The following is a 27,853-nucleotide window of genomic DNA, read 5'->3' as shown; positions in this document are numbered from 1 at the left end:
GCTTTGCTGACGAATGTCCTTCTCCTTACTTCCCGCCAGGTCCACGCGTTCATCAAGCGCTCCGAGGCGGACGAGGTGGACTTTGCGGGATGGCTGTGCGCCACTATCGGCCTCAACCAGCCCAGTACCCCAACCCACGTTGGTGGCGGGGTCTGACTCTCGAATTGGGGTGAATTGAGGATCTTCAATTCCAAGGGGAGCTCGACGGAGTGCCCCTTCCTCCTCCTCCAAGACGGAAACCCACCGGGGTGGTCGCTTGGTGGATCGCCACCTGCCACCACTGCCTCCTCCTCCTATAGCCATTTCAACCAACACAGTCTTGGCCCCATCTTCTCAGAGCTTTTCTCCGCTTGGCGGGCAACCATGTGTATTTCCACCACAAAATATTGCCCTACTTCACATGTGCCAAATTATTTCCTCCCTGTGTCGCCTCTTCCTTCCTTCCTTTTTCCCCCCAAGGGTCCTAAATTAATATGTTTCTAATTGACAACTTATTTGCCAACTGACCAAACACGCGATGCTTCAAAGCGAACAAGAGCATCCTTTCCAAATGCGAAGTGCGTCCTCATCTCCACCTCAATTGTTGTCAACCGCCTTTCTTTCCTTGTAACTTGATGGTCCTTTCTCAGTCCTGCCTATCCAAGTCTCTCAGGTTAAATCATTAGGGAAGGCCGCTCCCAAAGAAGTTTGACCATGATCTGCTCCAAAGCTGAGATCAAAGTAACTCTCCTGACCTTTGCAAAGACTTCTAAATTGGTATGGGACGGGTCAAGATCTTCAACCACGGATGACACTCCTATTTATTCGTAAAGTCTCTTGTTGAAAAGGTGGGAACGACACTGCCCGACTCCCTGATTGTTTTGTATTCTAAGGACAGGCAGCGATAAGACTAATGCTCTCAGCCAAAAGAAGGAAATGCACTGAAATCCTCCTCCTCCTCCTCCTCCTCCTCCAAAGACCAGCCAACTTTTGCTTACGAAGAAAAACTGCATAGACGTTTGTGTTTGGAAAATCCTTTTTAATCATTTCATTCTGTCAGATGTTCCGCAGTTCAATCCTACACTAATAAATAGATCATGGTGTTACTCAGGGAAGGTGGTTTCTTTCAGGCATTAATGCTGTTAATTAAAACAAGACTCGAGGCCTTTTAAGATGGAAATTGGGCACATTCCCTATTAGAGAATCCTCCCATCACTTGTCTGGCTTTTCCTGCAAGAAACTAGAGAACTGATGGGTTGTTCTAAGTTTTTCAGGCTGTCTGGCCAAGTTCCAGAAGCATTCTCTCCTGACATTTCCCCTGCATCTATGGCAAGCATCCTCAGAGGTTGTGAGGTGTGTTGGAAACTAGAAAAATGGGGTTTATATATCTGTGGAATGTCCAGGGTGCCCAGACTCTTGTCTGTTTGATGTAGGTGTGAATGTTGCAATTGTCCACCTTGATTAGCATTGATTAGCCTTGCAGTTTTTTTCTGGCTACCAGTATTAAGAAACTCTAAAATCATAACTGTAAATAAAGAATAACACTCAAAAACAGGGAAGTTCCTGACCATGAAACAATCAGGGTCAGCTAACACCTCCCAACAAAGGATTCCCCCAGGCAGGAATCAGCCAGGCTTTGAAGCTGCAAAGCCATTCAATGCTAACCAAACATTCCCACTTGCCTCCAACAGACAAGAGTACTTTCTCCCACCCTGGACATTATTCCACAGATATATCAGCCCCACTTGCCTAGTTTCCAACAGACCTCACAACCTCTGAGGATGCCTGCCATAGATGCAGGCGAAACATCAGGAGAGAATGCTTCTGGAACATGGTCATATAGCCTGAAAACTTATAACAACCCAGTGATTCCGGCCATGAAAGTCTTCGATAATAGAGAACTGATGTTCATCTAAACTCGAAGCTTGTTTGTTTTCTCATTCTAACCCCAACTTGGCAAAACGACACACTCCCATTCTCCCCTTGTAAACATGGCCGCCGGATGAGCCTGGGAGCTGTAATTCCCCTCCAAATAATGTGGGTTTCTTCCTTGCTCCAGCATTATTGTATCCCAATACTGATCATTCCCAATTTTCCTTGGTCCTGATCAATAATCAATTAGAGGAAGATGGGGAGGGAAACAAATACAGCCAGAATGGGGAAAAGAAAGGAAACAGGAATATAATTAGGCTCACTTCTGCATCATTATTGCAGCAAAGATGCCGTTCCTTCACATGTGGTCAAACCAGAGCCGTTCAGACGTTGTTTAGCCTCAAATTCTCAGCTTTCTTTGCCAATTGCTAGGGAGGGCAACCATATTTAGAGAACTGCTTTGCCAAGACTTGCTCTAGGATTAGAGAGAGCGTAAGAAAGAATGCTCCAAACTGGAAACAACTGGGGCAAGTCACCATTACAACTTGACTTCCATTTTGACCCCTTTTTCCCGGGACCAAAAGGTAAAGGGACCTAGCATCATCTGACAACAGTTGGAAAGCCAGTCTTTCCACATAACACTGTAAAAAAGAAAATCCAGATTTCCCCTAAATGTTTAAAGGTTCCGCACAATGGGAGAAACGATACCTAGAATCGAGGCATCTCCCCACTTCCGGAGTGGTTTCATGAGCGGCCCAAGGGCTACATGCAAAGGGCCCCAAACCACTTTTGGGTTGATCTACTTGGGCTGGAGGCATTTCAATGTGGGCTTTGAGACCCTATAGATATATATATTTTAGCAGCAGCAGATGCTTCGAGGCTCAGTTATTGCTGTGAGAGCGGTGCGTGTGGCATCTCCCAAATGCTACTCGGCTCAAAATGAGTGTTGCGTGTGTTTTGGAAAAGGAAATTGTGCTACATTGGCATTGCTGCGTCCATGGCGCAAGCCCCCCGGCTCAGACCCCCGGTTTTGTGGCCACCTCCGGAAGCCTCACTGAAACCAAGTGCTGCTTCCTCTTTGCAGCAAAGGTCGGGGGACACTGTTTCTCCTTGAACGGTGGGCAGGGAGCTTCCTGAGAAAAGAGGCTGTGTGTCCCGTTTTAGGAATCCGATTCTTCCTCCTCCTCTTCCTCCTCTTCACTGACACACATCTGGAGCTGGAGTTTAGTCTGGTTGATCGCTTCTTCGTTGTCCATCTGTCAAGGGGGAACAAAGCATCTAGTTAATGCAAGCCAACAAACCTAAGAGCTTCCTTGTAAATAAGGATTGCAAGGCATGCAGGGATACTTTCAGTACATGGACAACAACTTAGAATCAAAGAACCATAGAGTTGGAAGAGACCCCAGGGGTCATCCAGTCCAACCCCCTTTATTCTGCTGTGCAGTAAAACCACAATCAAAGCACCCCCCACAAATGGCCATCCAGCTTCTGCAATAACAACAACAATAATAATAACAACAAACCCAGGGGCCATCCAATCCAACCCCTTTCTGCCATGCACGAACAGCACAATCAAAGCACCCCTGACAGATGACCATCCAGTCTCTGTAATAATAATGATAATAATAATAATAATAATAATAATAATAATAGGAGCAGGCCCAGGGGCCATCCTGTCCAAACCCTTTTATTCTGCCGTGCAGAAAAAGCACAATCAAAGCACCCCGACAGATGGCCACCCATCCTCTGTAATAGTAGTAGTAGTAGTGGTAGTAGTAGTAGTAATAGCAAACTCAGGGGCCATTCAGCCTCTGTAATAATAATAGAAGGAGTAGTAGTAGTAATAGGAGCAAACCCAGGGACCATTGAGTCCAATCCCCTTTATTCTGCCATGCAGTAAAAGCACAATCAAAGCACCCCAACAGATGGCCATCCAGCCTCTGTTATAATAGTAGTAGTAGTAGTAATAATGATAATAATAATGATAATAATAAATATCAAACCCAGGGGCCATCCAGTTCAACCTCTTTCTGCTGTGCAGGAAAAGCACAATCAAAATCCGTCAGACAGATGGCCATCCAGCTTGTGTTTCAAAGCCTCCAAGGAAGGAGCTTCCCCTGGACTCTGAGGCAGAGAGTTCCACTGTTGAACAACTTTCCTTATGGTCAGGAAGTTCTTAATGTTCAGGTGGGATCTCCTTTCCTGTCACTTGAACCCATGGTTCCATTAAGTCCTAGTCTCCAGGGCAGCAGAAAACAAACCTGCTCCCCTTTCCTTAGGACCGCATAAACATGGCTCCCCTCATCTCTTTTGAACGGTGGTGCCCAGAATTGGACACAGTATTCCAGGTAAAGAGGCCTGACCAAAGCCTCTTTAGAAAGGCACCATTACTTCCCTTGATCTAGACTGGGCATGGGCAAACTTGGGCTCTCCAAGTGTTTTGGACTCCAACTCCCACAATTTTTAAGAACCTCAGCCCCTTTCTTTTCACTCTCAGCTGCTTAACGACACTGGAATGAACTAGGACTACGAATTCAGCTATGACCCCAGGACTTGACGAAGCGGATTTTTAGCATAAGTATATGTTATGTTGTACTTGTCTGATTTGTACTGTAGTGATTTATTGTATACTGTCTTTCTTTGTTGCTGTTCACCGCCACGAGTCGCCCTAGGGCTGAGAGTGGCGGTCAATAAATGCAAGAAATAAATAAATAAATAATAATAAATAAGTGGAAAAGAAAAGGAAAAGGAGGGCACCAGAGGATGTTAGGAATTGTGGGAGTTGAAGTCCAAAATACCTGGAGGGCTGAAGTTTGCCCATGCCTGATCTAGACACTAGACCCCTTTGGATGCAGCCCAAAATCTCACTGGCTTTTTTAGCTGCTGCATCACTGTTGGCCCCATCTTTGCAGATGGCAACAACACTAACAGTATGCCAGCTACACTAAACACACTGGTCCCATATCTTCAGCAAGTCCAAAATAGTAATAATAATAATAATAATAATAATAATAATTCCCCATGTGCATGTGTCATTAATAAGAAGCTGTCCTTGAAGAGCACCAGGCTGCAGAAGATTACTCTGTAGAATTGCTAGGTTTGCTTTCATTGAATTACACTATGGAATGCAATGTTTGTTCCTGGGTTATAAACCTTCAGAGAAGAAGACTCCAAGGCAATATATTCCACTGCCAAATGGCTCTTACCATCAAGAAGTTCTTTCTAATGTTTAGCTGGAATCTTTCTTTCCTGCCATTTGAATCCATGGCTCAGTTGTGTCCTTGCCTCCAGAGCAGCAGAAACAGATGCTTGCCCCCTCCTCAATGGGAAAATCCTTTCCGATCTCTAAACATGGCTCTCAAGGAACGTTTTCTTCCTTGAGCCAAGCTCTCCGCCCTGTCCATCATTCAAGGTTGGATCTGAAAGGTTAAAACAGGAGCAACCAGCCCTGCATAATGCCATAGCTTACGTTTTGTTCCTCCTCCATTTCGGCAGCGGATGAGACCGGCACTGTCCCCTCGTTTTCCTTGATCATGGACTGCAGCGCCAGCTCTTCCACCTGGAAAGGAATCGCAGCCATTATTAGTCTTGAATCCCTACCTTCTTGTAAAGCAACATAGTCTCTAAATTCGCTTCCAAACATGAAACAACTACACTATATGTAACAAAATTTGAAAAACGTTCTGTTCCTGGTTTGAAAGTGTTATTCTGGACTATATATCCCCTTAGTTTTGCTTTTGCAGGCTCTTATGAGGATTATAGTCCAGAACATCTCAAAGGTAAGCATGATATTGCTTACCCTTACCAGCCAATTGCTGCACTTTCTGCTCAGCAGCAGCAGCAATAACAAATGGCCACAACATGCTTAGAATATGGTTCCTGCCTCGTTTTCTTCACTGTAATTCATAAAATGGAGTAAAGTCAAAGGAGTAAACAAGATGGGACTTAACTGTTGCAACAAGAGAAGGAGTTTGGAGAAGAGTGAAAATGGAACAGCAAACACAACAAAATATATAAATTACACCCAAGATTCATAACTACATCAAAAGAAGAAACCCTGTTCTGCTTTCTGTTTAATAAAAAAAAACCCCACAGAGAAATATTCCCTTTGTAAGAGGTACATAAAAAAGGGGGGGGGGGAGAATGCTGGTTAGAGATTTCTGAAATGAACACCTTGAGAGATCTAGAAACAAGAATGGGTAATGTATCTATCTATCTACCCATCCAAAAATCAAAGTATGTTTGGAATTATTTGGTGCTAGGTGAAATGTGTATGAGCGTCAGGGAAAAAAAGAAAGAAAAAGAAGAGAAAGGAAGGAAGGGGGTATGGTTTTTGAGAGAAATGAAGGAAGCTATGAAAGAAAGAAAAGGGGGGGAGGGAGAAAAAGAGAGAGAGAGAGAAACAAAGGAAGGTAGGTAGGTAGGTGCGTTGGGAAGGCGTATGAGGGAAAGCAATAGAAGAAGGTGTATAAGGGAAACAAAGGAAAGTGAGAGAAAGAAGGGAGGGGAGGAAAAGAGAGAGAGAGAGAGAGAGAGAGAGAGAGAGAGAGAGAGAAAGAAGGAAGATGTGTGTGGAAAAGCAAGAGGAAAAGATGATTTATGAAGGAAACGGAGAAAAAGAAGGGAAAGGGAGCTAGGGAGAGGGAGCGAAAAGAAACAGACAAGTTTATGAGTGGAAGCAAGGGAAGAAGGGGGTATGTGAGGGAAAAAGGAAAGAAAGAAAAAAGAAGATAGAGAGAAAGAAGGGAAAGAAAAAGAGGAAAGGTGTATGAGTGAAAGCAAGGGAAGAAGAAAGTATATGAAGGAAATGAAGGAAAGAGCGAAAAAGAAGAGAGAGAGAAAAGGGGAAGGAAAAGAAAAAGAAAGGAAGGAAGGTGTATGAGAGAAAGCAAGGGAAGAAGGAGGTAGATGAGGGAAATGAAGGAAGGAAAGAGCGAAAAAGAAGAGAGAGAAAAGGGGAAGGAAAAGAAAAAGAAAGGAAGGAAGGTGTATGAGAGAAAGCAAGGGAAGAAGGAGGTAGATGAGGGAAATGAAGGAAGGAAAGAACGAAAAAGAAGAGAGAGAAAAGGGGAAGGAAAAGAAAAAGAAAGGAAGGCAGGTGTATGAGAGAAAGCAAGGGAAGAAGGAGGTAGATGAGGGAAATGAAGAAAGGAAAAAGAGAAAGAAGGGAGAGGGGAAAAGGGAAAGAAAGAAAGAAAGAAAGAAAGAAAGAAAGAAAGAGGGAGGGAGGGAGAGAGGAAGGAAAGAAGGAAGGAAGGAAGGAAGGAAGGAGAAGATGTGTGTAAAAAAGCAAGGGAAGAAGATATATGAAAGAAACGAAGGAAGGAAAGAGAAAGAAGGGAGGGGGAAATAAGAAAGAAAGGAAGAAAGGTATATTGTGAGAAAGCAAGGGAAGAAGATGTATGAAGGAAGGAGAGGGAAAGAAAAGGGAGGGAAGGAGGGAGGGACAGATGTGTTTATGAGTGAAGGTAAGGGATGAAGGTGTATGAGGGAAAGGAAAGAAGAGCCATAAGGAAAATGTAAGCCCAGACAACATTGAGTATCTGTGCTAGGAAATCAACACAAGCCAACTTCAGTGCTTCCAAAGCCCACTTGCAGGTGAATGGAGTCTCCAAAGGCCTAAACAACATCTGACCCACCTTGGCATCACACCAAGCAATGTGCTGCACATGCAGCAAGGTTCAGGCCTAATCCCTTCCGGAAAGCACATTCCCTGGTGGCAGCCTATTTATGTATAATGTTGCTGCCCTCTGTGTGTGTGTGTATGCCTTCCTCTTCCGCCATTCCTCAGGCCACAGTCTTAACACTGTTGTGGCATTCAAACAATGCAAACATGAGGTTTGGTGGTGAGATCCTTTGTCAAGGTCTTTTTATAGCTACGGGGGGGGGGGGGGGGGGGAATGAGCCATAGGCACAAACAAAGATGGGTTAATGAACCTGCAACTTTTTCTTTCCTAGTTAGAAATGCAAACCCCAACTGTAAAGATTTCATTTGAGCTAAAGACTTAGACAAGCCCATTTGTGTATTTATATGTTATTCTTCCTATCCTCCTAATTAGATGCCAACTGCCAAGAGCAAGACCGCTGGATGTTGATCATACATTATTATTATCCATTATGATTATTATAACACATAATATTTATTTATTTATTTACGATATTTCTACCCCACCTTTCTCGAACTCGAAGGTGACTCAAGGTGGCTTTACAGCATAGGCAGCTATTTGATGCCATTAAAACAATGTGAAAATTACAATAAACAATTATAAAATACATACTGTATATACTCGAGTATAAGCCTAGTTTTTCAGCCCTTTTTTTAGGCTGAAAAAGCCCGCTTATATTCGAGTCAAGGTTATTTATTATTTCACCCTGTTAGAAATACGTAATAAATGTACTGTTGTTGTTATTATTATTACATTGATCATTCTACTTTAACATCGTTTTTATTATATTTATTATTTTACTCTATTATTACTGTTATTATTACATTTCCGTTATTTTACTCTATTATTAGTAGCAGTATTACTACATTTATTATTTTACTCTATTTTTATTGGAAGGATATGCAAGCACATTTACATTGAAGAAGGTTAGAATAATGGTTTAATCAGAGTTGGACAGTCTTATCTTAAATTATAGTTTTATTTAAATATTCAAAACATTTAACCTGCTGATGCCTCAATTAATGTAATTGTATTGTATCTATTTTTATTTTGAAAATTACCAGCAGCTGCTGCATTTCCTACCCTTGGCTTATACTCGAATCAATATATTTTCCCAGTTTTTTGTGGTAAAATTTGTTGCCTCGGCTTATATTCGGGTCGGGTTATACTTGAGTATATACGGTACATTCAAATCTTTAAAAACATATAAAACCACTACCTTTACTATTAGACTCATCGTCCAAAACCATATGCATTTATATGCATTTATGCCCTGCTTCTCTCTCAAAAGAGACTCAAAGGACTAACATTAAAAACCATACAATGTGTAAATTAAAAACTAAAGCAGAAATGTCCCTTTCAGAAGGTGCACGTAACTTACTATTTTTCTGTTTTGGGGAAACCAAAAGGAATGGGATCAACAGTTTAATACCAAATTTAAACAACAATTAATAGGCTTGTCTGATAAGGAGTTATATTCGATACTGAGGCTGCCCAAGATATCAGTTCCAGGAGGCAGTTTTGCACTAAGAATAATACAAAAGGAAACACAGATATTTGAGGCAAGTCACTCTCTTGGCCTCTAAGGAGAGCAAATCTGAACAAATCTTGGCAAGAAAATTCTGCAATAGGTTTTGCAGCACTTGAAGAATCACTACAAGTCTCAAAGAACTGGAAGGCGCACGACAAGAACGTAACACAGATCCTTACAGTTGGAAGGGACCCGAAGGCCATCCACTCCAACCCTTTTCTTTGTGCCATAAATGAAGGAACCAACCAAACCTTCCCAGCAGATGACCCTCTGGCCTCCCTTTAAAGGCCTCCATTGATGGAGTATCCATCATTATCTAGTCCATCTTGACTGTTTCCATCTTAGAAGTGTATAGAATAATAGAATCCGAGGGTGGGATCAAATCTCTCCTGACAGATGGCCATCCAGACATAGATGAGGCAAAGGGAAAGAGAGAAGTGGTTTCATTCATATTGACATTTAAGCTGTATAGTGTATAAAATCCGCAAATATGATTTTCTTTGGTGGGCATTTTATAGGGGTGGGGTGGGGAATAAAAGCTTTCTAGCCTATAAACAAGGGACTGCTGTGAGCTTGAATGAGTCACATTCTGTCAGCCTCTTTTTTCCATGTCAGGAGCGACTTGAGAACTGCAAGTTGCTTCTGGTGTGAGAGAATTGGCCATCTGCAAGGATGTTGTCCAGGGAAAGCCCGGATGTTTTGATGTTTTACCATCCTTATGGGAGGCTTCTCTCATGTCCCGGCATCTTGAGCCGGAGCTGACAGACGGAGCTCATCCGCACTCTCCCCGGATTCAAACCTGTGACCTGTCGGTGTTCAGTCCTGCCGGCACAAGGGTTTAACCCATTGCGCCACCGGGGGATCCTTCTCAGCCTCTGATAAATGTAGTATTATTATTATTATAATGACTATAGTCACTATATGATTATTAGTGACAGACCCTCATCCCAAAAATAAGTGAACTTTTTGAAGGGAATCATCTTTTTCCTCTTCATTCTATTATTTTTTTATTATTCAATCAATATTGTTCAATTATTCACTAATTCAATCTAATCATAACCTTCAATTATTATTATTATTATTATGCAATCAAGTCACACTCTTTCAGCCTTGGCCTGTTGTTTTCATAGTTCAATCAATTATTCAATCAGTTATTCAATTATTCAATCTGGGGAGGCCCTGCTCTCAGTCCCATCGGCCTCACAAGCACGCCTGGCGGGGACGAGAGACAGGGCCTTCTCAATAGTGGCCCCTCGGCTGTGGAACGCCCTTCCTACAGACATCAGATCGGCCCCCTCCTATCTGGCATTCTGGAAGAGAGTGGAAACCTGGTTCTTCGAACAGGCTTTCAACTAAGCAGTGCAATTATTGGAATATGGATTAATGAACAATGAGAGTGGATGCTGATTCTATTGATGAGACGTGATGAATTGTTATTTTGTTGTATTGTTGGATTGATGTTTTGATGTGAATTAATTGATATTGCTGTTTTAATTGATTAATGATCTGTTTTGTACTGTTGAATTGGTTGAGTCGCCTGAGGGCTGAGAAGAGCGGTATACAAGTGAAGCAAATAAATAAATAAATATATAATAACTTTCAATCTATTATTATGCAATCAAGTCACACTCTCTCAGCCTTGGCCTGTTGTTTTCTTAGTTCAATCAATTATTCAATCAGTTATTCAATAATTCAATCTAATCATAACCTTCAATCTATTATTATTATGCAATCAAGTCACACTCTCTCAGCTTTGGCCTGTTGTTTTTATTGTTCAATCAATAATTCAATCAGTTATTCAATAATTAAATCTAATCCTAACCTTCAATCTATTATTATGCAATCAAGTCACACTCTCTCAGCCTCAGCCTGTTGTTTCTATTGTTCGATTATTCACTAATTCAATCTAATAATAACTTTCAATCTATTATTATGCAATCAAGCCACACTCTCTCAGCCTCAGCCTGTTGTTTTCTTAGTTCAATTAATTATTCAATCAGTTATTCAATAATTCAATCTAATCATAACCTTCAATCTATTATTATGCAATCAAGTCACACTCTCTCAGCCTCATCTTGTTTTTATTCAGTTATTCAATCAATTATTCAACAATTCAATCTAATCATAACCTTCAATTATTATTATTATGCAATCAAGTCACACTCTCTCAGCCTCAGCCTGTTGTTTTTATTGTTTAATTATTCAATTATTCACTAATTCAATCTAATCATAACCTTCAATTATGATTATTATTATGCAATCAAGTCACACTCTCTCAGCCTCAGCCTGTTGTTTTTATTGTTCAGTTATTCACTAATTCAATCTAATCATAACCTTCAATAATAATAATAATAATAATAATGCAATCAAGGCATACTCTCTCAGCCTCAGCCTGTTGTTTTATTGTTCAATCAATTATTCACTAATTCAATCTAATCATAACCTTCAATCTATTATTATTATTATTATGTAATCAAGTCACACTCTCTCAGCCTCAGCCTGTTGTTTTCATAGTTCAATCAATTATTCAATCCGTTATTCAATAATTCAATCTAATCATAGGTAAAGGCAAAGGTAGTCCCCTGACATTAAGTACAGTCATGTCTGATTCTGAGGTGTGGTGCTCATCTCCATTTCTAAGCCGAAGAGCCAGTGTTGTCCGTAGACACCTCCAAGGTCATGTGGCTGGCATGACTGCACAGAGCACTGTTAATCATAACCTTCAATCTAATCATAACCTTCAATCTATTATTATTATTATTATGCAATCAAGTCACACTCGCTCAGTCTCATCTTGTTTTTATTCAGTTATTCAATCAATTATTCAACAACTCAATCTAATCATAACCTTCAATTATTATTATTATGCAATCAAGTCACACTCTCTCAGCCTCAGCATGTTGTTTTTATTGTTCAATCAATAATTCAATAACTCAATCTAATCATAACCTTCAATCTATGATGATGCGACCAAGCCACACTCTCTCAGCCTCAGAGGAATGGTGGTGGTGGTTCTCACGGGGAGGCCCCCAACCCCCAATGAAGGGGAAAGGGAAGGGTCACACTCTCTCAGCCTCCACGGGGAAGCCATGACAACCAACCCCCCCTTATTAGGGCCCTCATTAGCATATGCAGATGAGCCGGACCTTGAGGCGGTGGAGCTGGTCGTGGAGCGCCGCCTTGACCCGCAGCAGCGTCTCCTCCTCCTTGCGCAGCTCCTGCAGGCGGCTCAGCATCCTGCTCCTTTCCGGCGCGGGCCGATGACGACAACGCTAAGGCTGCGGCTTTCAATGTGACGTAGCCTAAAGAAGGTAAGGCGAGGGAAGCGGCGCCATCTTCCTCAAGGGCGGAAGCGAGAGGGGACCGCTTTCCTATTGGACACCCCCTGGTGTGGGAGGAGCTACCATTCCTAAAAGGGGGAAAGACTGGAAACAGTTGATTGGAGAATGGGCTATTCCATTTCAAATGTAGGGGGAGGCGGGGGGGGGATTTCTTAAACACTGTCCCATATTTGACTGAAAGGTTGGCGGTTCGAATCCAGAGAGCGGGATGAGCTCCTGCTGTTAGCCCCAGCTTCTGCCAACCTAGCAGTTCAAAAACATGCAAAGGTAAGTAGATCAATATTTATGTATTTATTTATTTATGCTATTTCTATCCTGCCCATATCAGCCCAAAGGCAACTCAGGCCGGCGTACAGAGTCGGCACAATTTGATGCCATATATAAAATACATAGGTAAAGGTAGTCCCCTGACATTAAGTCTAGTTGTGTCCAACTCTGGGGGGTGGTGCTCATCTCCATTTCTAAGCCTAAGAGCCCGCGTTGTCCGTAGACACCTCCAAGGTCATGTGGCCGGCATGACTGCGTGGAGTGCCGTTACCTTCCTGCCAAGCGGTACCTATTGATCTACTCACATTTGCATGTTTTCGAACTGCTAGGTTGGCAGAAGCTAGGGCTGACAGTGGAAACTCACGCCGCTCCCCAGAATCGAACCTGCGACCTTTCGATCAACAAGCTCAGCAGCTCAGTGCTTTAACCCACTGCGCCACCGGGGGCTAAAATACATACATTGATAAAAAGCAAAAAAAGCAACATTACAGTACATTTAAAATAATAAAACAATGAACAATAAAAAAATTAAAAACTATATCCTCTCGTTCAAATCCTCATCCGTTCCATCGTCTTGGTCGTTCCTGGGTCATTTTCCGATTCAAGTTTGTCTGTTTATGCTGAGGTTCCGAATGCTTGCTCGAAAAGCCAAGTTTTCACTCTTTTTCGAAAGGTCAGGAGGGAGGGGGCTGATCTAATATCCCTAGGCAGGGAGTTCCACAGCCGAGGGGCCGCCACAGAGAAGGCCCTGTCTCTCGTCTCCGCCAAACGTGCTTGCTAAGCAGGCGGGATCGAGAGCAGGGTCTCCTCCAACGATCTCAAGTTCCTGGTGGGTTCGTAGGAAGAGATGCGAATAGATAAGCTCCAGTGGGAAGGTAACTGTGTTCCATGCAGTCATGCCTGCGGACAATGCCGGCTTTGAAATGATGAGCACCACCCAGCAGAGTTGGACAGGACTAGACTTAATGTCGAAAGCTTTACGCCGGGAAGTAGCAACCAATAGTGAAAGGACATCTCCAGCCCATCCCATTTGAAAATCAGCCAGCACATAAACGACTTTATTTCAAGAAATAGTTTTCTAAGATCTACATAGACACTCACCAGAACACCTCAGCAAGCAAGAGTCCAAAAGTGGCAGAACCTCAATTAATCGCCAATACCAGATGAGAGACTCCTTCTTGGGCACACAGAAGACGGAGTAACTTGGAAGGTGCTAAACAGACTGCACTCTGGCACCACTAGATGCAGAGCCAACCTTAAGAAATGGGGCCAACAAGTGGAATCCACAACATGCGAGTATGGAGAAGAGCTAACCACAGACCACCTACTACAATGCAGCCTGAGCCCTACCACATGCACAATGGAGGACTTGCTTACTACTTCTTACTTAGGTGATCCCTTGTTTTCCGAGGATTGTCTTCCAGTGTTCTTGTGGGTCCGTATGTGGCTGTGGAGCCCTATTCTTGCTCTGCATCTTCTTCCGCAGTGAGGGCATTGGTTTTCAGGTGGAAGGCAGTCTCGGTCGGGGTTGGCTTGACGCGCCTTCCTCTTGGCACGCTTCTCCCTTTCTCCCTCCATTCGTGCCTCTTCAAATGCTGCAGCACTGCTGGTCACAGCTGACCTCCAGCTGGAGCAGTCAAGGGCCACGGCTTCCCAGTTCTCAGTGTCTATGCCGGAGTTTTTAAGGTTGGTTTTGAGCTTATATGACTTGCTTATAGCAACACCAGAGGCACTCCAAGTGCCAGCTATTGGTCAAAGGACATTTAACAAAACTGCAAGTTTGCAAACCTTGTGCTTTTTTAAAAATGCAACTGTTTGGTTCTTTCCTGTCACGATAAATAAAACCTATGCTGAACAGTTGCTTTGTGTAGAGGATAGTTCAGGCTATGATCTGTCCAATTTCTGTTGTATGTTCATTCATAACCTTTTTATGACGCATGAGGCAAAACTTTTAGATCTACCCTCTTGTATTTTTAGGTTTTAATACAAATTGGTTTAATTGTAAATGGCTTTGAGTCTGTTTTTTACAGAGAAAATTGAGGAAATAATAATAGATAAAAGCAACTATGATCTCCAATAAGAATAATCTTAAATGTGATGTCATTGCTATTTTAGTTTTGGTCGCATTTTAGTATGGTTTTATGCATCCTGCATCTCATTTTGATAGATAAGACATCATGACTCTCAATTTCTGGGAGGAAAAATTAAAGATGATAATGAGTTTCTAGATTTGTTCTAGATCTGCTGTTAACTGATTTGCAACCCTATTAAAAGAAAAAGTGGTAGTTAGGGCTTGCCATTGTTTTACGCAAGGATTTCTATACTCCGTGTTTCCAATTGAGCCTTAAAACAAGTGAAAAGGAAAGCAAAGAATACACCTTGCTTTTTATTTAGCACTATACATAAAACCCCATTTTAAGAACCTTTTTCGTCTTAAGCTCTGCTGGATTTCTGAATGCCTTTTGGTGCTTATATAATAATGAACAAAAGAAAAAAAGATACAGCTTTGGGTAAATTGTTTTTTATTCACTGTCATACACAGTACAGCCCTTTTCAGCACTGAAGCAGGCCAAGCGCCAACTCTTTTTTATTGTCAGGTTTAAGCCGCACTTTCCTTTTTTGCAGCAGCGGCGGCGGCAGCAGCTTGAGCCTTTTCCTTCCCCTTCGCTGCTTTCTCTTCTTTGAGTTTGTGCTGCAAGGAAATAGACAAGAATGTTAGATATATGCAGTCATGCCAGCCACATGATCTTGGAAGTATCTACGGACAATGCCGGCTCTTCGGCTTAGAAATGGAGATGAGCACCACACCCCAGACCCGACTGGACTTCATGTCAGGGGAAAACCTTTATCTCTCTCTCTCTATATATATATATATAATTGTACTCTGGTTTAGACTGTCATAAATATTAAAAATTAACTATAGGTATTTTTAATTACAAATGTGAGTCAAGCACTGAAAGGGTTAAATGGATATCATGACTCTGCAAAAGCTGCAGTTCTATATAACGTGTGCCTGTAGCCCTGAGTCTGTGAGAGGTCTCAGTGAGAGAAGGCCTCAAGTGTGAGGTACGCCTTAGTGCGTAAAGCTACTGTGTGAAGGTCCTGTGTAAGTTTGGTGTGAGAAGAAGCTCTATGAGAGCGAAGCTGTTCATCTGCATGAGAAGCCCAGTATGGAAGCAAAGAAGGAAATATAATGAACTTTATTTGTGTTGTGGAAACCTTGTTTTTGTAAATACTGCAACTATATTTATTATTTTGCTGTAAAGAAAGCCTCCTATGGAAGAGATAACATTGGTCTGTGTGTTTCTGTTCTTTTTATCACTTTGGGCTACTGGTGCTGGGTCACACTGGTGCTAGTAAGTTACTCTGCTGTACATTTACGTATAAGGAGGGTCTTTTGTTAATAAGCACACTCACATTTTTAGCATGGCGCAGAATGGTGTTGCGCCGCATAGTCTTGGCGTATGGGTTCAGCTTAATCATAATTCTCAGATTCTTCAGTGGGTTTTTCTTAAGAACTCTGCGGTGAATCTTTTTCCTGAAGAGAGATTGGAAAGAACAGGAGTGATTTACAGGAAGGGAGAACAAAGCAGGTATGAAGACAATAAGCCTGGAAATAGGAAAGGTCCTAGGATGGTGCTAGCACCAGATTACACTATGTAACATGATTTTTGTTAATTGGATCTATCATAAGAACATGGGGAAAGTTTATTGAACTGACAAAACTTTGTCTTTGTGGAAGGGACATCATGCAATAGCACATTCCCCTCTCGTTTTTCAATGACTCTCAACCAAATTCAAGCCACAAAAACAAATTTCTGGAGTAGAACAGTTACATTAAAAGTAAGGACCACACAATAAAACAGATAAATAAAAACTTTCAAACCAGGATTGGAACATTTTTCCAAGTTTGTTACATAATGTTATGAGAAATAAGGAGCATGCAAAGAGAAACCCAAAAGAACTAGAGATCTCTGCAATAGTCAGCCGCAGGGCCGTGTGATCACACTGAGAGCCTGGACTCCATTGTTTGATATTTTAAAGCAGCTTTTCTCCACCAGTGGTTTACGAGGGGGTGCCAGAGGGGTCGCCAAAGACCATCAGAAAACACAGTATTTTCTGTTAGTGAGGGGGGTTCTGTGTGGGAAGTTTGGATCCAATATATCATTGATGAGGTTCAGAATGTTCCTTGAGTGGTGATCATCAATCCCAGCAACTGCAACATCCAAATGTCACGGTCTATTTTCCTCAAACTCCACCAGTATTCACAATTGGGCATATTGAGTATTTGTGCCAAGTTTGGTCCAGATCCATCATTGTTTGAGCCCACAGTGTCCTTTCAATGCAGGTGAACTACAACTCCAAAACTCAAGATCAATGCCCACCAAACCCTTCCAGTATTTTCTTTTGGTCGTGGGAGTTCTGTGTGCCAAATTTGGTTCAGTTCCATCACTGGTGGAGTTCAGAATGCTCTTTGAATGTAAGTGAACTATACATCCCAGCAACTACAACTCCCAAATGACAAAACCAATCCCCATAATGCCACCAGTATTCAAATTTGGGCGTATCGGGTATTTGTGCCAAATTTGGTCCAGTGACTAAAAATACATCCTGCATATCAGCTATTTACATGACAAGTCATAACAGCAGCAAAATTACAGTTATGAATTAGCAACAAAAATAATGTTATAGTTGGGGGTCACCACAACATGAGGAACTGTATTAAGGGGTCGCAGCATTAGGAAGGTTGAGAAACGCTGTTTTAATGGGATACTCTTAGGATGCAAAAGGAGATAACTATGTTGATTGTTCTTGAGTTGAAGGTTCAACATAATATTAACTAGTATTGTTCCAGGAGTGAATAGGACTCTGCTTGAATTTGGGTCGTTTTATGAATCAACGGGGGTTAGATTACTTATGCATTATGAAAACTAGGCTTTTAGAAAACAAACTGATGGATTAATTAACAGATACAAGTGTGACATCTTTTATTAGTTTCTACTGGAATACCAGGACAAGCATCACTGCATTCATTTACTTTCATTCATCCAAATCATTTATGGAAGCAGTGTCCTATTCCTTTTGTTTGAAAGCAACTACCTTAAAACATTTTCAAGAGGGACTTACTTTGGTGCACGCAGGGCCTTCTGGATCTCCTGACTCTTCAAGATCCTTCCAAGATCAGTGTTGGTCATCTTGTGCATTGGCAAGCTGCGTTTAAACAGACCACGTGTACATTATTAGCCATCACAGGACTCCAATAAACAAGTCATTTCTGCCTTACACCTAGTATCAAAAGGGCTATAGTTGGAATCGGTTCCAAAGGAAGTAAGGGATGATAAAAAATAAGAATCATAGAGTTGGAAGAGGTTGGTAGAGGAACATAAGGTTGCTCTCATGCAGGAAAAGCACAATCAAAGCCCATCCAGCAGTTAGCAATCCAACCTCTGTTTAACAGCCTCCAAAGGAGAGGTCTCCACCTAACTGTGAATGTAAATAAGCAATACCTGGAAGACACAAGGCAGCCTCCAAACTCCATCTATTTTAACTATTTCCCCCATCAAGGACTTTTTGGCTGGGGATAGGATTCACCCTCCAATCTGCTGCTATGTATTATTATTAACATTGATATTTTGCTGTTCCCCTATGTATTTGTATCTATCAAATGCATTCAAACTGTGTTGATGAGCACCTTTTCCTCTTCTAGGAGGATAAAACTCAAACCTGAAACACTCTGTTTGGACCAGGAAAATGAGTGAAGTGAATTTCACAATGTTAGAATGGGTTAAAGAGAAAAAAAGGAGGGAGTGACAAGGAGCAAGGAAGGGGTGAAGGAATGTGGATAAGATAGGATGTTATAATTATGCCACTAAGGCGAAGGATGGATATCTGCGCGAAAGGTAGAAAGAGATCGAGTTATCTGAGGAGATAGGAGGGGAAAGGAAGTGAGTGAAAATTGTTTTCAGAATTTATGATTTACTGTTTTTATATACTGCCTTTCTCACCCCTGGGGGACTCAAGATGGTTTACAACATACTAATGCCAACATATGTTAAGAAATCATAATAACTAAACAGTAACATATAACTATAAATTAAAATCATTAAAACCATTGAACGTAAGACATAAGCAACATTTAAACATTAACACAAAGCATTAAAACATGATCCAAAATCATAAACCGTAGACATTCCAACTGTCATTGCACATATTCACTAATTATTTCTTGGTCTGCATTACTTTACTGGCCAAAGGCTCACTCCCACAATTGTGTCTTTGTTTTCCTTCTGAAGGCCAGGAGTGAGGGCGCTGATCTAATCTCGCTGGGGTTGAGTTCCAGAACCGAGGAGCCACCACTGAGAAGGCCCTATCTCTCCCCCCGACAACCGCATGTGCAAAAAAGGTGGGACTGAGAGCAGGGCCTTCCCAGAAGTTCTTAACCTCTTTGATGGTTCATAGGAAGGCCCTGTCTATCTGTAATTTTCCTTCTGCTGTCTCTATTATGTTTTCTACAAGCATCCTTTTTATCTCTTTTTCTGTAAACTTTTCAGACAGGAAATTGTTTGGGAACACAAGGAAAAGTTTACAGAAAAAGTGATAAAAAGGATGCTTGTAGAAAACATAATAGAGACAGGCATTGAAGTCAGAGAAGAAAAATTACAGATAGACATGGGGAAAGTTTGATTTCTTGGCTTGGACATGCATGATTGTGTCAATTTGAGACTATAAAACTCACAATTCAGATTAAGTCAAAACACGGCACTTTTCTTGATGCCCATCTTTGGCTTGTCTTGATTTGGAGACCAATCTCCAAAATGTTTCAATCTCCTCAGTTCCTACTCTTAATTAGGAAGTAAAAAAGGACCAGACATCTCTAACTTCTACTGATTGGGCGAAAACAAGCTTACTTGTAGTTGCTCTTCAGGGTAGCCGGCTTGCGCCAAGTGCCATACAAATCATCCAATTTGCGGAAAGCGCTTTCAGTCCAAATGCAGAAACGTCCGACATGACCGCCAGGAGCCAGTCTCAAGATGTTCAGCTTGTTGACATTGAGAACAGTAATTCCTGTTAATGAAAAAAACGTGTTTTATATCCTCCAAGTTAGGAAATAGCCACAACTGCCAAATATGAAGATCTAATTGTGTGTTGGGTGCTAATATGCTAGATACCTATCAAATTTCTCCTTCTAAAGTAGGAGTCTTGTATCCCACTATTTAACTGAATCAGAACTTCCACCAAATCATGTGTTTCAGAAACACGGACCAATGAAGTGGAATCTCATCATTTTTTAGCCCTTCTGCCCACAAACTTTCAAGACCATACACCTTGTTCTGTAAGCAACAGCTACCTGGGATATTCCTGAAAGCTTTTATGATCCCGTTGTCCTCATTGAAGATAATGCAGGGTCCTTTGCGTTGGATGCGACGGCGATTCCGCATCTTCCCTTTGCCTGCGCGCATGCGCTGGGAGGCATAGACCTAGTGTACAAAACAACAAAGCTGTTGAAATCCAAACACACCACACACTTTCTGCGTGAACAAATGGATCTGTCCAACTCAGAACTTCACCATCACCATTGTTCATCTGAAACACGGACCAGTGAAAAATTCATCACTTTGCAGAGACAACGAAAACTCAAATATGCTTACATAACTTCAGAGGAATATTCTTGGATTAGTTACTAACTGCCATACAGAAATATGTAAATGAAATCGGATACTAGGCTTTGTATTAAAAAAAGCAACAACATTCTAATAATGGGTGAAATATATATTTTCAGACTCGCAATATCACAATTCTGTATCTGTATCTGCAGGGTTTTTTAATATATGTTTTTGTATTTTCTCTATGTCATTCATTGTGTATATTTTATATTTAAATATTTTTGAATATGTTGTGCACCACCTTGAGCTGTCAGAAGAGGGCGGTAATAAATAAAACCTATTATTACCATTGCTATCATTATTATTATCATCAGTCCAGGGACAACCAAAGTACCACAAGATCTCTAGCTATTAGAAAACAATACAAATATTTCAATCGATACCAAAACCACTCGTTTTAAAAGTAATGTCCTGCTCACCTTTTTTATATCATTCCAGGCTTTCAGCTTCTTGAGGAGCAGGACTGCTTCCTTTGTCTTTTTGTAACCCTCAACTTTGTCTTCGACAACCAGAGGAAGTTCTGGGATCTCCTCAATGCGATGGCCTGGCAGAGAGGAAGTTTGGAGATTAAGTGTTATCCTGATTACAAGGACAAGATTGTGATTATTAATGAGCCTAAACTATGAGAAGAAATAATAATAATAATAATAATAATAATAACAACAACACTTTATTTGTACCCCGCTACCATCTCCCCAAGGGACTCGGTGCGGCTTACATGAGGCCGAGCCCGAATACAACAATACAAGCAAATCAACAACAGTACAAGCAATTAAGATAAAACATAGACAATAAAATATACAACATTATCAATAAGACAACACAAAATTAAAAACAGTGGGAAGGCCAAATGTAAAGTTAAAATGGAAATAATGCTGGGACATGGACGAAAGGTGATAGTGGCGTTTGTGGAAGGGCATACGAGCAGATCTAAAATTCCTTTATGTTGCTCAGTACAATTTCTCTTTTTTTTTAAGCAACGGTTAATAAAATACCTGCTCCCTCCAGGATTCTGGGCTATACTTCTACCCTCCAACTGCAGTTCTGCTGCATGGTCTAAATATGTCCCCAAAATACTTGCCTTTAGACATCACCAGTGCCGGAAGAGCTGAAGCCGCCAAAGCAGAGCAGATGGCATAGCGCTTCTGGGTGATGTTCACCCGACGATGCCAGCGTCGCCAAGTCTTGGTCGGGGCAAACATGCGGCCTCCACGACACATCTATTTACTCTGCATAAAGGATGCAACTATAATATTCATTACAGAAGTCCCCTCAGCCCTTTCAGCCTTGCTCAGAATTAGCTGGTCACCAACCATCTGCACCAGCCTTGTGACAGCAGGCAACTGTCGCTGAGTGCAGAGTCAGACGCAAATTACGACATCATGGCAAGCCTGGGTCTGTTTTTTCTGAGTACTTTCAAACTGCCTCAGATTTCAAATGGCATAGTATTATTGGCTATCAAAGCTAGTTTATCTACTATGAAGGCAGCTATGCAGGAAGAAAGGTGGGATATAAATCATAACAGCAAGGGCCCTTTCACACAGCTATATAAACCAGAATATCAAGCCAGAAAATCCCACAAGATCTAGGTTATCTGAGTCCACTGCCACATATCTCAGTTCAAAGCAGAAAATGAGGGATTTTGTTCAGCTATGTGAAAGGGGTCTGATTGTTAAGTCAGGCCTGCCTTAAGTGATAGCATTAGGATTGACATTTACTTCAAAAGAGGAGTTTCTCTCCTAAAGGGATTCTCAGGAAGGGCAGCCAGAATGAAGGATACATTGCCAAAGGCACCCTGGCCAGACCGATGGGTTCCACCTCCGCGAACCCTTGGGATACGAGCCACAGCTCTGCCGGTGCCCCATGATTCAGCACTGGTCTGATGCCCTGGAAGGGAAAGCAGTACAATATTCGTTACCTGCTAATCAAACATTTTGACGCAGTTTCCCTGAACCTGAAAAAGCCAACGTCAGAACTTCCACTAAGATCACAGAATTCAGAAACACGGACCATAGAAGTGGAATCTCATCATAGTTATGTGGCACAGGAAGAAAGCTCTTGCAGAACACAATCTCCCAAAATGTGAAAAAACACACAGCAGCCTAGAAGCATCCATGTTGCCTCTTCAAATGAGCAACACATAAACAGAGCTAAAGGAATAATCTAACATATACTGTGTATTTCACATTCCATTGAACTCGTGGCATAAAACTGACAACTAAGACTTTTCAACATCTATATCAATAAAATGATAGGCAGTCCCCATGTTAATGAACAAGTTCTGTAGATTTCCTCTTAAGCTGAATTTGTATGCAAGTCAGAATGGAAACTTTTAAAAGGGTAACTTCAGCCACACACACAAGCTTTGGATAATATCCTCACTTTCTGTCTCTGTGAGAATTGGATTTGGAAAATTTGGCTTGTTGTGGAAACAAGAGTCAGTGATAAAGATTCAGTTGAGACACCTTTTCACCATGATGACTCTTCCAGGAGTTAATTTCCCTTCCGAGATGATTTCTGTCACTTCCTGTTGTCTCAACCCCCTTTGTAACTATGAGTTGTTTGTAAGTTGGATGTTTGTGACTCAGAGATTGGCTGTATATATTATATAATAACTTAAAAACTTTTTAGTACCCCACCAGCATCTCCCCAAAGGGACTCGGATGGCTTACATGAGGGACCAAGCCCAGAGCAAACAACAAAGTGTATAAACTGAATGAAACACAGTTAAAGCAAGATAACATATAACAATCTAATTAAACAATTAAAAGCAACAAGGTATAAAACATATATAGGTTTTAGGGATTGTGGCGCAGCTGGCTGAGTGTCAGCTGCATTAAGATCACTCTGACCAAAAGGTCATGAGTTCGAAGCCAGCCCGGGCTGGAGTGGGTGTCCAGCCATTGTGTAGCCCGTTGTCGACCTTTGCAACCCGAAAGACAGTTGCATCTGTCAAGTAGGAAAATAAGGGACCACCTTGTGTGGGAGGCTAAATTTAACTAATTTATGAGGCCATAAAGAAAGAAGACTCCGGGGAATGTGGAATGCGGAAGAACTTCATTGGTGTCGTTGATGGACGATGAAAAGCAGCAGCTCCCCTGGCGGCCAGAAAAAAGTTAAATAGCCTTTGTCTGTTAAATGTTGTTTGTCAAACTGGCATTGAATGTTTGCCATATATGTGTTTACTATAATCCGCCCTGAGTCCCCTGCGGGGTGAGAAGGGCGGAATATAAGAACCGTAAATAAATAAATAAATAAATAAATAAAATCAAAAGCAACCTCAACAACCAATAACCAGGAATTCGATGGGCATGATCAGAATTAGAGAGGGCTGAGCATGGACTTAAGCAAAAAAAAAAAAAAAAAAAGAGTATAGGGCCAGGGCTGGGGATAAAATGCTAAGTACAATCTATCGGTCAATTAGGGTTTAGCGTACATTAACAGGGACCTAACCATCATCAAATGCATACTGGAACATCTATATAATATAATAGACTATATATATATATATATATATATATATATTACACACACACACATAGTAAAAGTGAAAATGTTTGTATGTATGTTTCTATTTGTGTTAAAAAGTGTTTTCCAAGATGGCTCCCACATCCAGAGAGCCTTTCGACTCCCACCAACAGATCTGAACCAAACTCAGCACACAGATCCCTCATAACCAACTTAAAATAATGGCGAGGTTTGGGGGGATGGGAAGAGATAGACCCAGGATGATGGACGTTGTAGTTCACTCACATACTTGTGCATTTTCTAATGAGAGCCTTCATAAAATCCAAAAATAAGAACTACTTCTGATATTCAGCATTACAAAAGACTTAAGCTAATCTATTATTTAAAACCCACTGGGACACCACTAAGAAACCCTGAATCTCCACAGCACTGTTTTGAAACGTACCTGCAAGTTCGCTCACAGCATAGGGCTGCCTGCTGTTCTTCCGCAAATTGGTGTGAACAAAGTTCACAATATCTGGGCGAATAGGGGCCTTGAACACAGCCGGCATGGTGACATTTTTACCGGACACTTCCCCCTTTTCGGAATACACAGAAATCAAAGGCCGAGTACAAGCCTGGATTTGGGTGGGGAGACACAAAAGAAAAGATTGTTATAATAGACAAATTCCACTCAAAGTTACGCTGCTCAAAACAAGAACAAATATTGCTCAGTTTTAGAGAATCTTCAGCTCATCGGTGACAGCATATGGACAGCAGGCAACTGTCCCTGAACACCGGATACGACGCAAATTACAACATCATAGCAATATGTGCAGTCATATATAAAGAAGTGCACATCCAGTCCTAATATAAATGCAACATCAGGACTAGATGTGCCCACTCTTTGCCTAAGTGTTACTATCAGTGAGTGACATACAATAATCTAATATACACCTCAATTTTCAAAACACTGAAACCAAAAAAGTAAAAGGACAGCAGTAAAAGGGGTACTCTTTATAATTTGGACATTACAATGGCTGCCTGCTTAGAATTCCTTCTTTAAAAGCAAAGGTGTTCGTACCCCAAAGATTGCAACAGCAAAAAAAGAAACCCTTAGGAGTGCATCTATGTTGTAAAACGAATGTACTTTAATTACATTTACAAAGTCTTGAGCCTGTTCTGCCAAAGAATGCCGATGCCTCAACAAACTACAAATCCCAGCATTGCAGAACACTTAGCCATGACCATTACATTAGAGATGACATCCCTAAAAGAGGCGCTTCAGGTGCAGTTTCCTCTTTGGCTCAGCACTAAGATGATTCAAATCTCATTTGCATCCCAATTTTGGCAAGATAATTTAATCCCAAAAGGTGAGCAACATATTCCAGCAAATATGGTATTTAGATTTGAAAACTGGGTCATCAAATTGTAAAACAGGCAAGGGGGTCTTGTTGAAAAGTGTGATCACAGCTCTTGGAAGCTTACCAAAGAGGTATTTCTGAGAGGGTTGCAGCATATGAAACTTCAAAAAAGCATTTTTCTATTCTGTTATACAGGCTGTCTTCGGATTCCTCTGAGATTAAAGGCACTTACTACAAGGAGGGCTGTGCTGGATTCAACCACAGACTGATTCTGCCTAGTGTTCTAAGTGGCAAATCACATCTCTATGTAAAATATTTTGCAACCAGAGCATGACTGCAATACCATTCTTATTTTTCAGCAAAGAATCCTAGAGTTGGAAGAGACCCCACAGGCTTTTAAAGATGAAGATTTTAAAGATCAATTTCAGGGGGTGTTGTGGTTTTAGGTTTGAATATATGCATCAAATATATTTGCATGATTTTAACTGTGAATCTTTTAATACTCTTTATATTTAATTCTGTTTTAATATTTGTATATTTTAAATGAGGCTATCGTTTTTATGTCAAGCCATCCAAAGCATCTTGCCATAAAAGCACTAGGATACAATTTAGTTTATGTATGTTATTTATACATATGTAATTATATATGTTTTACCAGGAGCCCCCAGTAGTGCACTGGGTTAAACCCTTTGCCAGCAGGACTGAAGATCAACAGGTCGGAGGTTCAAATCCAGGGAGAGCACAGATGACATGAGAGAAGCCTTCCACAAGGATGGTAAAACATCAAAACATCTGGGCAACATCCTTGCAGACGGCCAATTCTCTCACACCAGAAGCAACTTGCAGTTCCACAAGTCGCTCCTGATACAGAAAAAAGTATATTACTTATTATTATGTCTATATAGCTGATCAAGCTACTTGGGATCCCTTTATTTTATCAGTTATAAATTATTATTTTATTAGTTATAAATTTTTATTTATACCCCACTTTGGCTCCCCAAAAGAGCCTCAAGAGCGGCTTGACATAAAAGCATTATCAAATTAAAAATATACAATGTTTTTATTTACTTACTACATTTGTACCTCGCTCTCTCTCAGAGTGGCTTACGAGTTAAATGTACATTCAATGTATTATATTATTAGGTAAAGGTTTTCCCCTGACATTAAGTGCTCATCTTCATTTCTAAGCCGAAGAACCGGCGTTGTCCATAGACACCTCCAAGGTCCTGTGGCCGGCATGACTGCATGGAGCGCTGTTACCTTCCCACCGGAGCGGTACCTATTGATCTACTCACATTTGCATGTTTTCAAGCTGCCAGGTTGGCAGAAGCTGGGGCTGACAGCTCACGCTGCTCCCCGGATTTGAACCTGTGACCTTTTGGTCAACAAGCTCAGCAGCTCAGTGCTTTAACCAACTGCGCCACCAGAAGCTCCATTATATTATAATATTATATTATTGGCATAGTACAATATTAGTATTATATATTACTATATTGTACTATGCCACTATCCCATAATATTCTTAGTAATATTACATGTAATATGCAATATATAATTAACATTATTATGTTTTGTTTTATTTCGTGTCAGGACAGCCAGTGAATTATATTACATTTCTAACAGAACAAAGCAAACAAATAGACATAATACAAAATTTGTGAGTTTGGTAGTTGATTAAATGTCCTTTGACCAGTATCTGGCCACTTGGAGTGCCTCTGGTGTTGCTTCAAGAAGGTCCTCCATTGTGCATGTGGCAGGGCTCAGGTTGCATTGCAGCAGGTGGTCAGTGGTTTGCTCCTCTCCGCATTCGCATGTCGAGGATTCCACTTTGTAGCCCCATTTCTGAAGGTTGGCTCTGCGTCTCGTGGTGCCAGAGCGCAGTCTGTTCAGCGCCTTCCATGTCGCCCAGTCCTCTGTGTGCCTAGGGGGGAGTCTCTCATTTGGTATCAGCCATTGGTTGAGGTTCTGGGTTTGAGCCTGCCACTTTTGGACTCTCACTTGCTGAGGTGTTCCAGTAAGTGTCTCTGTAGATCTTAGAAAACTATTTCTAGATACCCAAAAAGGGGATGAGCTGGAGATGTCTCTGCCTTGGTCCTTTCACTATTGGCTGCTACTTCCCGGCGGATATCAGGTGGTGCAATACCGGCTAAGCAGTGTAATTTCTCCAGTGGTGCAAGGCTCAGACACCCCGTGATAATGCGGCATGTCTCATTATGAGCCACATCCACTGTTTTAGTGTGGTGAGATGTGTTCCACAGGCTCCTAGGGATTGTAGAAGTCCAAAACACCAGGAGGGCTGAAGTTTGCCCATGCCTGAGATCATGTTATCCCCGTGCCTAAGGCCTGTTCTCTCTGCCTGAAGGCCTCCACGCGGCGATCCAAAATGGCGCCTGGCCGGCCTTCCTGGAATGGTGGCTTTCCTCCTTCGCTCCTTTCCTTTCCTTCCTCCCTTCTCTTCCTCGGCTTCTCTGCCTCCCTTCTCCTTCCTTCCTTCCCAACAGTCCCTTTATTACCCAAAGGCTGCCTCTCACCATGACGGCGCCGCTCCCGAGTCGCGGAGGAACTCCCCACGCCGCCGCCTCTGTCGCGGGCCCAGCCGGAAAAGGAAGTTCTTCTCACAACCGCTCTTCTTTGGGGGACTCTTCCGCCTCGTAGCCCCGCCCCCTTTTCTCTATCGAGCCAAACTTCACTGTTTTTACGATTTTTTTATAAAAAACCCGCC

General features: G+C 41.6%; 3 protein-coding genes and 4 non-coding genes across 7 annotated transcripts in view; 1 reads left to right on the top strand and 6 right to left on the bottom strand.

The window, feature by feature from the left end:
• Positions 1 to 1,085, top strand: part of MAP2K1 (mitogen-activated protein kinase kinase 1) — a 39,240-nt gene extending 38,155 nt beyond the window's left edge. Inside the window, exon 11 of the mRNA XM_060755365.2 lies at positions 40 to 1,085. Coding sequence (XP_060611348.2) covers positions 40 to 156 — 117 coding nt within the window. The 3' untranslated portion in view covers positions 157 to 1,085. The remainder of the gene's footprint in view (positions 1 to 39) is intronic.
• Positions 998 to 12,321, bottom strand: SNAPC5 (small nuclear RNA activating complex polypeptide 5). Its single transcript, XM_060755366.2, has 3 exons — positions 12,195 to 12,321; positions 5,321 to 5,410; positions 998 to 3,107 (listed from the first exon to the last, which is right to left on the bottom strand). The coding sequence occupies exons 1-3, from the start codon at positions 12,282 to 12,284 to the stop codon at positions 3,012 to 3,014; spliced, it is 276 nt and encodes a 91-aa protein (XP_060611349.2). The 5' UTR covers positions 12,285 to 12,321; the 3' UTR covers positions 998 to 3,011.
• A 2,840-nt stretch (positions 12,322 to 15,161) lies between these two features.
• RPL4 (ribosomal protein L4) lies at positions 15,162 to 27,764 on the bottom strand. Its single transcript, XM_060755371.2, has 10 exons — positions 27,663 to 27,764; positions 24,234 to 24,405; positions 22,101 to 22,207; positions 21,402 to 21,540; positions 20,740 to 20,864; positions 20,005 to 20,134; positions 19,565 to 19,721; positions 17,784 to 17,867; positions 16,074 to 16,194; positions 15,162 to 15,348 (listed from the first exon to the last, which is right to left on the bottom strand). The coding sequence occupies exons 1-10, from the start codon at positions 27,663 to 27,665 to the stop codon at positions 15,256 to 15,258; spliced, it is 1,131 nt and encodes a 376-aa protein (XP_060611354.1). The 5' UTR covers positions 27,666 to 27,764; the 3' UTR covers positions 15,162 to 15,255.
• Positions 19,876 to 19,946, bottom strand: LOC132762795 (small nucleolar RNA SNORD18). The gene has a single exon (XR_009630204.1). It is a non-coding gene; the product is annotated as a small nucleolar RNA SNORD18 (small nucleolar RNA).
• Positions 21,609 to 21,708, bottom strand: LOC132762797 (small nucleolar RNA SNORD16). Its single transcript, XR_009630206.1, has one exon. It is a non-coding gene; the product is annotated as a small nucleolar RNA SNORD16 (small nucleolar RNA).
• Positions 22,286 to 22,357, bottom strand: LOC132762796 (small nucleolar RNA SNORD18). Its single transcript, XR_009630205.1, has one exon. It is a non-coding gene; the product is annotated as a small nucleolar RNA SNORD18 (small nucleolar RNA).
• On the bottom strand, positions 24,496 to 24,596 carry LOC132762798 (small nucleolar RNA SNORD16). The gene has a single exon (XR_009630207.1). It is a non-coding gene; the product is annotated as a small nucleolar RNA SNORD16 (small nucleolar RNA).
• Positions 27,765 to 27,853: the final 89 nt, after the last annotated feature.

This window comes from Anolis sagrei, chromosome 9, assembly GCF_037176765.1.
Source record: "Anolis sagrei isolate rAnoSag1 chromosome 9, rAnoSag1.mat, whole genome shotgun sequence".
NCBI classification, from domain to species: domain Eukaryota; kingdom Metazoa; phylum Chordata; class Lepidosauria; order Squamata; family Dactyloidae; genus Anolis; species Anolis sagrei.
The sequence above is the reverse complement of the archived record's forward strand: the minus strand, read 5'-3'. Positions and strand labels throughout refer to the sequence as shown.

Bases quoted from the DNA above. Each gene is read 5' to 3' on its own strand.
- SNAPC5 (XM_060755366.2), bottom strand. From the start codon at position 12,284: ATGCTGAGCCGCCTGCAGGAGCTGCGCAAGGAGGAGGAGACGCTGCTG. The intron at 5,411-12,194 runs GTCCGGCTCATC...ATTCCTTTCCAG, and splicing joins ACCAGCTCCACCGCCTCAAG to GTGGAAGAGCTGGCGCTGCA. The intron at 3,108-5,320 runs GTAAGCTATGGC...CCCCCTTGACAG, and splicing joins AAATGGAGGAGGAACAAAAC to ATGGACAACGAAGAAGCGAT.
- RPL4 (XM_060755371.2), bottom strand. The intron at 20,865-21,401 runs GCAAGTATTTTG...CCTCTCTGCCAG, and splicing joins GGCACTGGTGATGTCTAAAG to GCCATCGCATTGAGGAGATC. The intron at 19,722-20,004 runs GTAGCTGTTGCT...TTTCATTAACAG, and splicing joins AGCTTTCAGGAATATCCCAG to GAATTACTGTTCTCAATGTC.